At 34.6% G+C, this 12,286-nt stretch overlaps 1 protein-coding gene across 1 annotated transcript; it reads right to left on the bottom strand.

Annotated features, from left to right (window-relative positions):
- Positions 1-2,387: 2,387 nt before the first annotated feature.
- Positions 2,388-12,059, bottom strand: LOC147393567 (Major facilitator superfamily protein). Its single transcript, XM_086455820.1, has 9 exons — positions 11,668-12,059; positions 11,300-11,444; positions 9,681-9,849; positions 8,158-8,416; positions 6,847-6,935; positions 4,289-4,471; positions 4,098-4,183; positions 3,908-3,992; positions 2,388-3,139 (listed from the first exon to the last, which is right to left on the bottom strand). Exons 1-9 carry the CDS (start codon positions 11,885-11,887, stop codon positions 3,005-3,007), a joined length of 1,371 nt encoding a protein of 456 aa, XP_086311946.1. The 5' UTR covers positions 11,888-12,059; the 3' UTR covers positions 2,388-3,004.
- Between the last annotated feature and the right edge of the window lie 227 nt (positions 12,060-12,286).

The raw sequence follows: 12,286 nt of genomic DNA, 5'->3' as shown, positions 1-12,286 counted from the left end.
AACCTAATCCATTTCAATCCGATAACTCTAAATCTGGATCAAGAATTTGAGTTCTAATAAGGATCAAATTTGATAATCTATCAATAGACCCGTCAAATCCATAAAATGTGAGAAATTTTATTTAAATATATGAACTTTTATTTTATATTTTATAAATTGGATTTGATCCAGTTGATAGTTATTGGATTAAATTTACTGTTAGGAAATCAATTAAAAAAAAATAGAAACAATCCAACAAGAACATGATTCAATAATTATCAAATCGGTCCCAAATTGACACAACCCAAGTTAGACCCAATCCATTAATATATTTATTTCCGAAGGCCTTGTGCCCAAAAATTATTATGATCATCAATAGAGCTTAGTACCATAAAAAATGTAATCTCCACTGGTTGGCTCAACAATAAAAACTAACAACGCAACCTTACACCCTCTATTTGAATTCAGGTGAACTCCTGACTTTCAGGGACATCCGGTTGTAAGGACTAGTCTCATCCCAAAGAGTATGGGGATACCTTATGATATCAAAAAAAAAAAAAAAAACCTAAAACCCGTAAAGAAGAATTTTGTGATTTTCAAAGAAATGATGAAAGTTGATTATTTCATGTTGTTAAAAATCTCTAATAATATGTTAGTTTTTATTTGTGTAATGATTTTTAACTCAACTTTCAAAGAATAACTCAAAAACTCACTCATGTGGCATATGCAAGAATTGTAGATTTTTTTTTTTTTTGGATACACAACTAGACATGGTGATGTGCACTGCTTTTATTTTAATTTGAAAGGGAGTGGTGATGTCGCTGATTGACAGACCTGGAGTAGAATAACAATCCAAGTTACATCAGTACAAAATTCAAAAGTCAAAAAAAAAAAAATTATAAAAAATCTAATTTGAATGAGAATTACATGAAAATTTTAGAGATCTACTATTGCCACATCAATTTTTACTAACGCCACACCAACTGTGCACAATTACTTACATGATTTATATAGGAATTGCTGTGGCATTAGTAAAAATTGATGTGGTAATAGTAACATTCAAAATTTTGTGCAAACAAACACGCCTTTGCAGTTTAAATAATAGACCATAATGATTGTACTTGGCTGAAAATGCGGCTCATTCTTGCTTCTCTGCGTGGGTGGGGATGAGAAGAGAGAGAGAGAGAGAGAGAGAGAGAAAAGAAGAGCCTAGAGAGAGAAAATGTTAGACTGAGTGAGGCAACAGAAGCAGAGACAGAGTGGACGATGTAGATGTAACGATGTTTCATTTGATTGATCCTGAGACTCGTTCAGCCGTTTTTCTTTCCTCCACTTTCTGATGCAGACACGGGCGTCAGAGCCAGAGGTGCACCAACCATTTCCCAAAGTTGCCTTCGCTCCGTACTCTCGTGGAATTCCACAAACTTCTTTTGTTAATAATTATAAATTATTTAGAGTCAACTCCTCCATGTTTTTTATAAATAATTTAGATACCCCTTCCTTTTCAAACCATGATTTTAAAAGAAAGCTGCTATGGCACCCCAACTTTTACTTATTACACCTCCAATAAAAATAAAGAAAATAAGAAAATGATAGAGAATAAATAAAAGTTGGGTTGCCAAAAGTATCTCTTTCATTTTATACTTAGATTTTATATTTTTTTGGGTTTAGGATTTTTATACGAGCCTGATCATAAATGTAAACAACTATTGATATTGTTTAAATGAGTGTTATAAATTTTGTAATGTTGAGATTAGAGTTTTAGTAACCTTTGTAATGTTTGAAAAGTATATTTTAATCTTTTGTTTAGGAGTGAAATAATTTGATAAATTGGGGGTGTAATAAGTAAAAGTTCAGGTACCAATAAGAGTTCTCTTTTAAAATGATTTATACCAATTTTAAAGGCAACCAGGGAACTCAAATGATATTTCGTCGTCTTGAATTCGTCACCAAATGAACATTTTCACCTTCTTATAATGATTATACTTTTGAGGCTTAACACAAAGCAATAAACATGTGTTAAGAGAAAAATAAATGTTTACATGGAACATGGATTAAGATCCGCATTTAGGCAATGGAGACTACCAAATAGTCTCGGATAACATCTCAATCTTTTAGGGTTCATGATTTAGATTAAGATTTTATAAAATAAAATAAAAAATTCTTATTTATTTAGTTAACGTCATAAAAATATAAACAGTCATTAGACTACCAAATTTAAAAAACCCACACCCAAAGATTTTACCAACTAAGCCATTTGACACTTACAACAACCAAATTTTAAAAACATGTTTTTGATTGCCAAATGGACATATCATTCTCAAATGAGAGAACCAGAATTGGAAACAAACGAACCAGGTAACAACGTTAAAAATTGAATGGAGATTTTTGTAATTGTGAATATTGAATTACCATCCAACGGTCTGTGTCGTGTGATCCCACATGCACTAGTTATACCACACAGGTCAAAGCATTAGTGAGTCACAAAGACAGATGCAAGTTGCACAAAGAAACACTCATTGTGTAATTCCAGACTTCAGTATTACATCTCTCCAAATGCGACCAAGTTAAGTTACTCTCAGAGTTTTCCGCTTTACCTACTACTCCCATAAGCCGCTTGCTTTCTAAGAAAAACACTCATTTTTCCTCTCTATACTACAAAATTAAATATCATTCTCCATTCAACCGTTTTGTCCAAGAGATATTGATGATGGATGGATGCCAACACAACAACAACAAAAACAGGATCTCTGCTCTGTATTCTCATTCCAACAACATCTGCTACATCAGGCCTCTTTACATTCTCATGCACCTTCTATGTGGTGATGCTCTTGAGCCAATCAATGGTCTTTCCCAAACAACAAATACCATCTTGAGATTTTCACTCCCATTTTTTTTTTTTTCCTTTTCTTCCCATCATCCTTTATTTTCCATGAGTCGAGATGAATAAATCCATCAATAGGAAAAACCCAGAATTCCTTGCCAATTCCTGTAGCTGGGTTTTGATCTGAAATTCGGCATTAACTTACAATTTATGCCAGTTTTGGTAAGGTTGCTTCCCCCAACGTTTCAACATGTGCATGCAACCGGCTGCTATGAACATCCCTAAAGCAGCCAAAACCATGATCGTTGCATTTCCAAGACTCCGATTGTAGCCTCCCTGTGACAATAATAGAAGACCAGCTTAGTACATCCAATAGTTTCTGGAAAAATGGAAACAAGGTTCAGCTGCAATGGTGGACAAAGATTGAATTTTATGGTCAGGAAGAACAAGGTTTAAAACCTCGTTTCAAGGCAATGTTTCAGTCATGAGAAAAAAAACCGAACGATCTTGACCAAAACATTCCAAGACAATCGGGCTTAGACCTGTAGCTCAGCTGGTTTGACACATTGCAAAACAACTTTGAGGTCATGGGTTCAAGTCCAGCTTACCCATCAAAAAAGAAAGGAAAAAGAGAAACATTCCAAGACTAATCCAAGACGTTCAACGTTTCATCTTGTTTTGGCTGAGACATTTCAAAATGGCATGAAACATGGAACCATGATACCAATCAACACTCAGGACCCAAGTACAGGTAGGAACCATCCTCCCTTACCATATATTCAGCAAGATAACAAATGATCGTATAATAGAGACAATGGTCCTAACCATGCAATTTTTCCAGACCATTTGTTGCATTATTTCTGACAATCTAAAAGAATGGGACACATTTGGTTGGATACAAGAAATACTAGACGGGTGGGGTCCCATTTGTGCCAGGCAAAGCACAGGAAAGAGCATAAGGAGGTAAAGAGTACATGTGTTGAGCTACCAACACCTAAACAGACTAGAGCAAGGCCTACTTGAAAATGAATCAAATTATTGATTGCGTAAATTTTTCATTGCCTCCAATCCTTGAGCATTCCATTAGATGAAAGGCACACACACCTGGATCAGAACAAAAAGAACTGCAGCATTTGCAGGAGCAAGAGAGAGGCTAATCATCCCCCCACGCAACTCATTTGGCACATACCTGTGTGGATGGATAGCGTTAGAAAGAACAATATGCCACTCCTAGTAAGAACTGTGCATTGTGTAATTCTAGAAGAATGGAAAAGTGAGGACTAATTTAGTTTACATGGTCCTCAATCTTGCAAGTGAAGGTGAAATTATGCCAACAAAGACATGAAACAAGCAGAAGAGTGCAAGTAGAAATCCAATTTCCTGCAAATCAAAATCACAAGGAGTGAAGTCGAGAACACCCAGCTCCAGTATTAGATCAGATAGATTATTTTTTTACTTCTTGTCCATAACTCATGGCAGCCATACCTGATAATCAGAAGCTACGATAGACAAGACTAGACCTGCACCAACAAATGAAAGTATTAAACAATCCTCTGTTCGAATAGGTGATGGCCCACTAAGGAACCATGGGATTGCTGTGTTTCCTAGCATTCTTGCACCCAGTAAGCATGGATATATCAGCCCAAGATGAACCTCTCGTCCATCAGCCTGGAACCACAACAAAATATATTATGTTAGATAGTATAGTTGTTTATGGATTGTTGTAAGGTGCAGATGCGAAACATAAAAAATGTAAACCCTATGCAGGTAATCCTTTTCTTCCCATATTTTATTTTCATGCAATGGGAAAGCGCACACAGCAGCAGAGAAAAAATTTGCAAATAAAATCAGAAGAAATTCATGTACCTCTATCCTTCAAACAGTTTTTGGATGATGGAGAAGAATCCAAATAATATTAGAAATTCATAACAATGCACCAAACACAATCATTTGTAATGCAAATGCTAAAAATATGATCACTTTGGGCATTCTGGCAATGAAGAAATAAAGGAAAAAAAAACAGATTTAAGGAAAAGAGAGGAGAAAAAGTAATTTCAAGAGAAAAATACATTAATACAATTTTTTTTAACATGCATCCTCCTTAACAGTGACGTAGAAACGCCAGTGAGCTTCAGTTTAACAATATAGAACAGTCCCAATTCAAATAATCACCACATAAAGGCACACTGCACTGAAGTTTGAGCCTTTCAATAAACAATTGGCAATGCACCTAGGCCACCTCTACGAGCTGGTCAGCCCAAGAAACATAAGGTTGGCCACAATTTTGGTATTATCTGATGAATTGGAAAATAGTAACACCAAATTCAATAAGCACCAACCAGAATCACTTGATCTAAATGCAGTATCATATGATAGCCTCTGTGCTCAACAGAAAAGTATGTTTTTTCCTGCATTTCCATGTAGGAGCTTTACTAGTGAATGCAGATGTCAAAGTAAACCCCTATGTATCTGGGCACTCAGCGAAAATAAGCATCAGCATACACCAAGACGTGGTGTATGAAGGGGTAAGGCAACATCAGTTAGCGACCACTATGCGAGATTGCCACTAAGATCTTATTGGGAATCTGGCCCACCTAGTGAACCAGACAGTATTTTCATGCTGCTCATAATTAGCTAGTTTGCATTTTGCCCAATTATTGGGGGAATCACCTAGTGAACCAGACAGAAACAACAGCAGTACATGTCGCTGGAGAGGTACCTTTTGATAGCCAGGGTTGACCGTCACAGCTGGTCGCCCAACAATAGTTAGCTTTTTTCTTCTTTTCTTCTTTTTTGTTCAATATAATTAAGAAAGAACAAATAAAAAATGGTAATACGACTTGGCCTCTTGATTCTTGGACATGTCAAATAAGAGAGTTGCTCGCTTATTGCCAACAGATTATTCAGCACGTATGGAGACAAGCCAATTTGGTTGCGGATGCTTAAGCGAATCATGGTGTCGACTCTAAAACATCTTCTCGCTTCTCAAACTTTGAGGATCTACCTTATTCTGTAAAAATGTCTTTCAAAGGAGATCTTTTGTCTTTGCCTATTATTAGACTAGTAAAATAAGTGATTTTCCCTTTATATTTCGTTCAATATACACATTGCTTAATTAGAAGAAAATAAAAGAATTAATAACAAATATGTATCTATTTACTTTGTATTTTCTTTTCTATTTAATATCTAATGTTTATGCATCAGAACCATATGCCTTTCGATCTAGGGAGTTCACCAGGATGTTTGTATGCCTTTCACCTTTGCTCCAGGGCATCTTGGGTTTGCCTCACCCTAAGGTGTGCATACCATCACCACCTTTAAAAGCATTGACTAAGATACGCCCAGGTTGCCTCAAAACCGCTCAATTCTAAGTTTTCCTTTGCTAGTTTTGCCACTCATCCATCTTAGCATCCTCAACTCAATAATATTCTTTACATGTAAATGCTGAATTTATTGATAGTCAAAGATATTAAAAACACGAACCCAAACTCAAACTCTTGACATTTTTAGTAACTCAAGAGAACATTCTCTTCTCCTGCCCAAATTATGACAACAAGACAAGTTAGACTTAAATCATTGCTTTGGATAATTTGAATTCCAAAAAATCCATCGAAAAAAAAAGGTTGAATTCCAAAAACGACATTGGTCATTGACATCTTTTAATGCATCAATATGAACTAAGCTTTCACCCTCCAAAATAGTTTATCTGATTATGCAGAGCATAAGATCTAACTTGATTTCCTACACTTCAAAACAGCACAGATGCCAAACAGTTTCCTTACTTCTAAAAGTTGCCTCCATATGACATAGAACAAAGGAATCATTTACAGAGAAGGTATGATATGCATAAAAGTGAAAGAGAACAGGATATTATGGATTTTATTGATTTCTAATTGCAAGTAAAGACATACCACCATAGTTGGTGACTTCCATATGACAAAGAATAAAGGAATCATTCACACAGAAGGCATGATATGCATAAAAATGAAAGATAACAGGCTATTATGGATTCTATTGATTTCTAATTGCAAGTAAAGACATACCACCATAGTTGGTGCCCATAGAATCCAGAAGATTATAATGGAAAACTGAAGGCATGCTTGAGCACAAGCTAAAAGCCATATCCTTTTATCTGCCAAGAATTAAAAAACTGCTCAAAAAATAAAATGATAATCATGAACTCCGAAAGAGAAATTTAACAACATAAGAGATTTCCCAAGTAGAACCTCACTCCCTTGCATGCATGACATGAATACAACTGTCTTTTGTAGACAACCCATACGATCTACCAGACAGGTACCTTGGATTTATTTGTTTTAAACATAAGAGTGCTTTCCCAATGCATGGAACCCCAAGCATTCTGGGTTGGAAGGAGGCAAGTAAATGGACGCATAATGGGCCAACAAAAAGAAGTCATGTTGTCTTTCCAATCTGGCAACTATATCATCATGAACACCATTCACCTAAATAGTGTGCATGAAACACGTAACGGTAAGGTAAAAGATGCATCACATCCTTAGCCTAGATTTTGAAGATAGGCATAAGCAGGAATAAGGCTCAAATTCACTAGTTCTTGCTTAAATTCATCTCTAGGATATTTCATTCACATTTTGAAAACTAACTAAGTGACGTAGTAGAAGTGTGTGAATCAATAGATTCGATAGGTTGTGTTCAATGGAACACTCTAAATCTATTTGAATCAATAGATTCATTGATAAACAAGCAATAGCTTGAAAGAAAATAAAGCATAAAGATTAAAAACATAATTAAAAGAGAAAAGATAATTAAATTTATTTTTGATTGATTGTTTGAAATTTCGGATTTGGAGCTCTTTATATAGATAACTCCATCATAACAACTTGTAATCCTACTAAAATACTAAAAATTAACATTCCTAACCTATCTATAACATAACTAGCATCTTCAACAAAAAATTAACATTCCCCCCTCTCTTTTTTTTCTGAACAATTTCTATCTCAATTCTAACATCTTCAGGTGGTGCGGTTGATTAAAAAATTTATATCTCTAACTTATAATATATGATCATCGGCATTCATCAAAACCTTATCATAAAAATCTGGGGATGGCCGAAAAAAATTATTCCTCCATTCCATTCTAAAGTCATGCCTCTTGTTAATTCAAGGGTGTTCATATCTGCTCTCACTACCACAATCCCATGTGTTGAATGGTGAAATAGCATTCATGTTGAATGGAGAAATAGACTAGAATGGTAAAATAGGATTCATGTTGCTGACTCCAATATTTGGGATAGGCAATGATGATTATGCTACCTTCATCTACAAATCACCAACCATTGATCACTTGCACATTAAAAAAATATATGAGATTCTTACCACCAAGAATGCATATGGAGAAGGACATCTTATAGTCTGTGATTCCTGTTGCTGGTGTACTTTCTTTCCATTCTCTAGTGATATAAAGTATGCTCATCAATGACAAGAATGCAACTACAGTGGAAGGAAAACCAATTCTTTTCTCGGCATTCCTACCGAGTAGAAAATTTGCGAGCACTTGGCTTCCAATAAAAGATGCAGACTCAAAGAAACCCATTAACCAAAAAGTTTCGCTCAATAAATCCTGCCTATGGCCTTGCTGCAAAGAAAGAATATAGGCATAACAACATTAGCATGATCAGTTATTTTATGCAAATAATGTGGTGTGGATCCCCGCATTGTCCAGACACACTAAAAAAAATGAAAGTAGCTACAGATCCCTGCATAGTGCAAAAACACTGGCATTTAGGACAACAAGCTCCCTAACTTTGTCATATACAAATAAGGTAGGATTACAAAGTAAGAGAGCTTCAAACATAAAGAGAACAAACGAATCACTCATTTTAGAACTTAGAAATCACTCTTGCTTGTTCTTTGTGCTTGAGTACCTGTTCAGGAGATTTTTAAAGAACTGACCTGTCCATTTCAAGTTTCTCATTCAAAACGGTAGGACCATCCATGAATGAAATTTGAAGCTCTTCAGTGCCTTCTCTACACCAAATTTCAGTAAATCTGATTTTTCTCCATTTCAATTTTTATAGATTTAGGTCCCATGCCTGTAAATGCATCAGATTTGTGGACATAAGATGCATTTACACAAGCTTTTTATGCTAAATTTTTTGAGTAAAATAAAATAAAGGAAAGGAAAAAAGCCTCCTTTTTTTTATGCAACATCTATGTTTTTGTAATTTAACAATGAATTGTGTAGCTACACCTGATCTAAATATTAGTTCGATTTTTTTTATTTTTAATTTTTTAATTTGTTGATTGATAAAAATATTAATCTTGGTAGCAACAAACTAATGCAATATGTTCAATTCTTATTAATAATTAAGTGATATTTTATGAAATTAAATTAACAAAAATTATGTTCTAAAATATTAATTAAATATTTAAATAAATAAATAGAATTCTACTACCTCTTAGGGCATAGGAAACTTTTGTCACATGCATTTGCTAAGAGCCATAATTTGAGTAATTAATGGTGTATTCCTGGATTTCAAAATCTTGGTCTTTTAATCCCTGAGTCAATATGTACAGGATGTTATTGATCATGCATTTCAAAAACGGCAAATTCTTGTGATATGATGAATTATGATGACTGTTTCATAGTGATTAACTTATCATGTCAGAAATATCAGTTCATGCCTTCTAAAATGCTGTAGTAATTAACATCTTTGCAATTTATGAACTTTTTGCAATAATTCAATTAACATTCATAAACTTCCACAAATTAATTATCAGTTATTTTTTACTAACTAGAGTTTACCTCAAGACTGACACAATGCAGGTTCCAGCACTGAACATTTTCTGTCTATACTATGCAAAGCTAAACAACAATGCTTATTAACATAAACACAAACCTTCTCATGTTCTTTTACCATCCATGTCTCGAAACTGAACGAGAATACAGAAGATGCAAGAGCCAGACAGATATTTGTTATCCAAACACTTGAATGCATGGTCAATGTCTTCAAGATACCAACAAAAAGGTGGAGGATGCAGAATAGCACACAAACTTTCTTTTGACCTCTGCAATTAGCCAACCATTGAGAAGTATGAAATTGAATTTAATGCTTACTCAAGACCATAAAACAAAATGTTTCTCCATCAAAATTAGTTTTGATAATGGTTATTTAGCAAAATTTAGTTATGGTACATAATTGTTGCCACCCAAAACTTGGTATCTTTTTTCATTTACAAAGTGAATTGCAGAAAGAATAATGATTTTCTGATGCCCCCCATCTGACACACACCCCCTGACGTGGCACGTGTTAGAACCATAGATTATTTTCCTCGGAATACACAATTGCACATATTTATAGGGATGTACAGTTGTGTATTCCGAGGAAAAAATCTATGGTTCTAGCCCATGCCACGTCAGGGGCCGTGTCTGAGGGCGTTAAAAAATCACAACTCTTGCAAAAAACTCTTATTCCATTACAAGAATTCTTGGTAGCAGGAACTCACATAATTTTTAGAGGTGATTTAAGAAACATTAATTAAAAGCATTGTGACAAGTCAGAATTTGGGAAAATTCGGAAAAATTCGATGGGGAAAAATTAGCCCATTCAGAAACTTCTAACCCCAGTTTATAAGTTGAAGAATAGTGGACCGTCAATTTTTACGGTTAATTTGAAACCACTTTTGATGGGGTTAGAAGTTCGGAATGGGCTGATTTTTTTTTCGTGACAATGATCTCCTCACCATATGTATCATCCTCACAAAAAATCAGCCAATTCCGAAACTTTTAGCCCATATAGGACAAAACTTTGGCCAGGACTTTGGCAACTGAACATATGGGTAGCATTCTTTTGCCAAAGTCCTAGCTAAAGTGTTTTGTCCTATATGAGCTAAAAGTTTCGGAATTGGCTGATTTTTTGTGAGGATGATACATATGGTGAGGAGACCATCCTCACAAAAAATCAGCCCATTCTCAAATTTCTAGCCCTAATTTACAAGTTGAAGAATCGTGAACCGTCAATATTTAACCATTAGTTTGTAACCATTTTTCGTAGGGTTAGAAGTTTAGCTCATTCCAAAACTTTTAGCACATAATAGACAAAACTTTGTCTAGGACTTCGGCTAGGAATTGGGCTGTTGAACCCGACCCTACATATATATATAAGATTACTTATGTATAATATAAAAACGTATATTTCATTTTTATTTTTTTTAATTACAAAACTTCGTATAAAATATACTATAAAAAATAAGTTTTTCAAAGCTTTGTGAATAAGTTGGGATTAAATCACCCATTGAAAGAATCTTGAATTAGTCAAAACTTCAAAAAAAAAAAAAAAAAAAAATCAGAGAATTTTGTCACTATGATTAAAAAAACTGCACAAGCATCTAAATATACCAAATATCATATAAAGTTTTTCTTCTAGAAACACTCACTCAATTCTTTGATTGCCACTCAAAAACAGTATGCTAGAAGTGAATATTAAAATAAAAAAAAAATAAAAAAAATAAAACTTACATCAGATCAGAAAGTATGCCCAAGAAAGTACCGATGAGAAGAGAAGCTGCAGATCCAACACAGAGAGACAACAACATTTGATCCCTAGTAAAACCATAATAAGCATCTCCGAACTCCCCGAACACCGATTCAAGACCTTCAATTACTGTAAAAACATGAATAATCAATAATAAAAAAACGAAAATGTGAAGATCAAAAAGTGATCCAAACTCTAAATCCAACCATTCTCAAATACGAAGAAGTACATAAAATCAATTAAAATGGCAAATTGATATTGATGAACAACAAACAAAAAGGATTATAAAGAATCATCTAAAACTCAAACCAAAGATTTCAAAGAAGATCAAATAAAATGCAGAAAATCTGACCTGAAGCCAGAGAGTAGATTAGTAGAAAACTCCTCTGGAATCGAAGAAATGAAGTTTGATTCGATGTCGAGATCGTGCCGAGATCGAAGACAGCTGAGGTTCTGTTAGAGTTCTTTGAGAAATAAGGGAGAAAGAAAATTGAGAAGAAACATGAGAAGAAGATGAAGAGGTATAATTGGGAATTGGGTTCCCAAATTACGCTCTCGATCACGACTCCCATTGAAGAATTTCAGATCTCAACAACCCTAGAAATCGAAAATGTTGAAGGATGAGAAAACATGCGGATAACCGATTTTGCAGAGAAGAACGAAATTAGAATTCGAAAGGCGGGGTGCAAGCTAAAACCTGAATTTCTGTAGGACTCATCAAGTGAAAAAAAAGAGTTTTCTGGGCCGTCGCTGCAAAACCTGTTACCTGTTAAGGCAGATTTTTTTTTTCTTTCCACGTGTAACACTTTTATATAACGGTGAGTCCCACTTTAAATCATAGGCCGTGGGGGTATAAACATGACACTCAAACTACAGTTGAGTGGGGTCTACATTAGAGGTGCAAGTTAATTCAGTTCAAACCGAGAACCAAACCAAACCATGTATTTTGGATCGATTTGGTTCGATTTCAG

The sequence above is a fragment of the Akebia trifoliata genome, chromosome 10 (assembly GCF_017979445.1).
Source record: "Akebia trifoliata isolate Shusen 1 chromosome 10, ASM1797944v1, whole genome shotgun sequence".
Taxonomy (NCBI): domain Eukaryota; kingdom Viridiplantae; phylum Streptophyta; class Magnoliopsida; order Ranunculales; family Lardizabalaceae; genus Akebia; species Akebia trifoliata.
This window is presented reverse-complemented; position numbering and strand designations above follow the sequence as displayed.

Bases quoted from the DNA above. Each gene is read 5' to 3' on its own strand.
- LOC147393567 (XM_086455820.1), bottom strand. From the start codon at position 11,887: ATGGGAGTCGTGATCGAGAGCGTAATTTGGGAACCCAATTCCCAATTA. The intron at 11,445-11,667 runs GTCAGATTTTCT...ATGTTTTTACAG, and splicing joins AATCTACTCTCTGGCTTCAG to TAATTGAAGGTCTTGAATCG. The intron at 4,472-6,846 runs GTATGTCTTTAC...TTGTGGTTCCAG, and splicing joins TATGGGCACCAACTATGGTG to GCTGATGGACGAGAGGTTCA.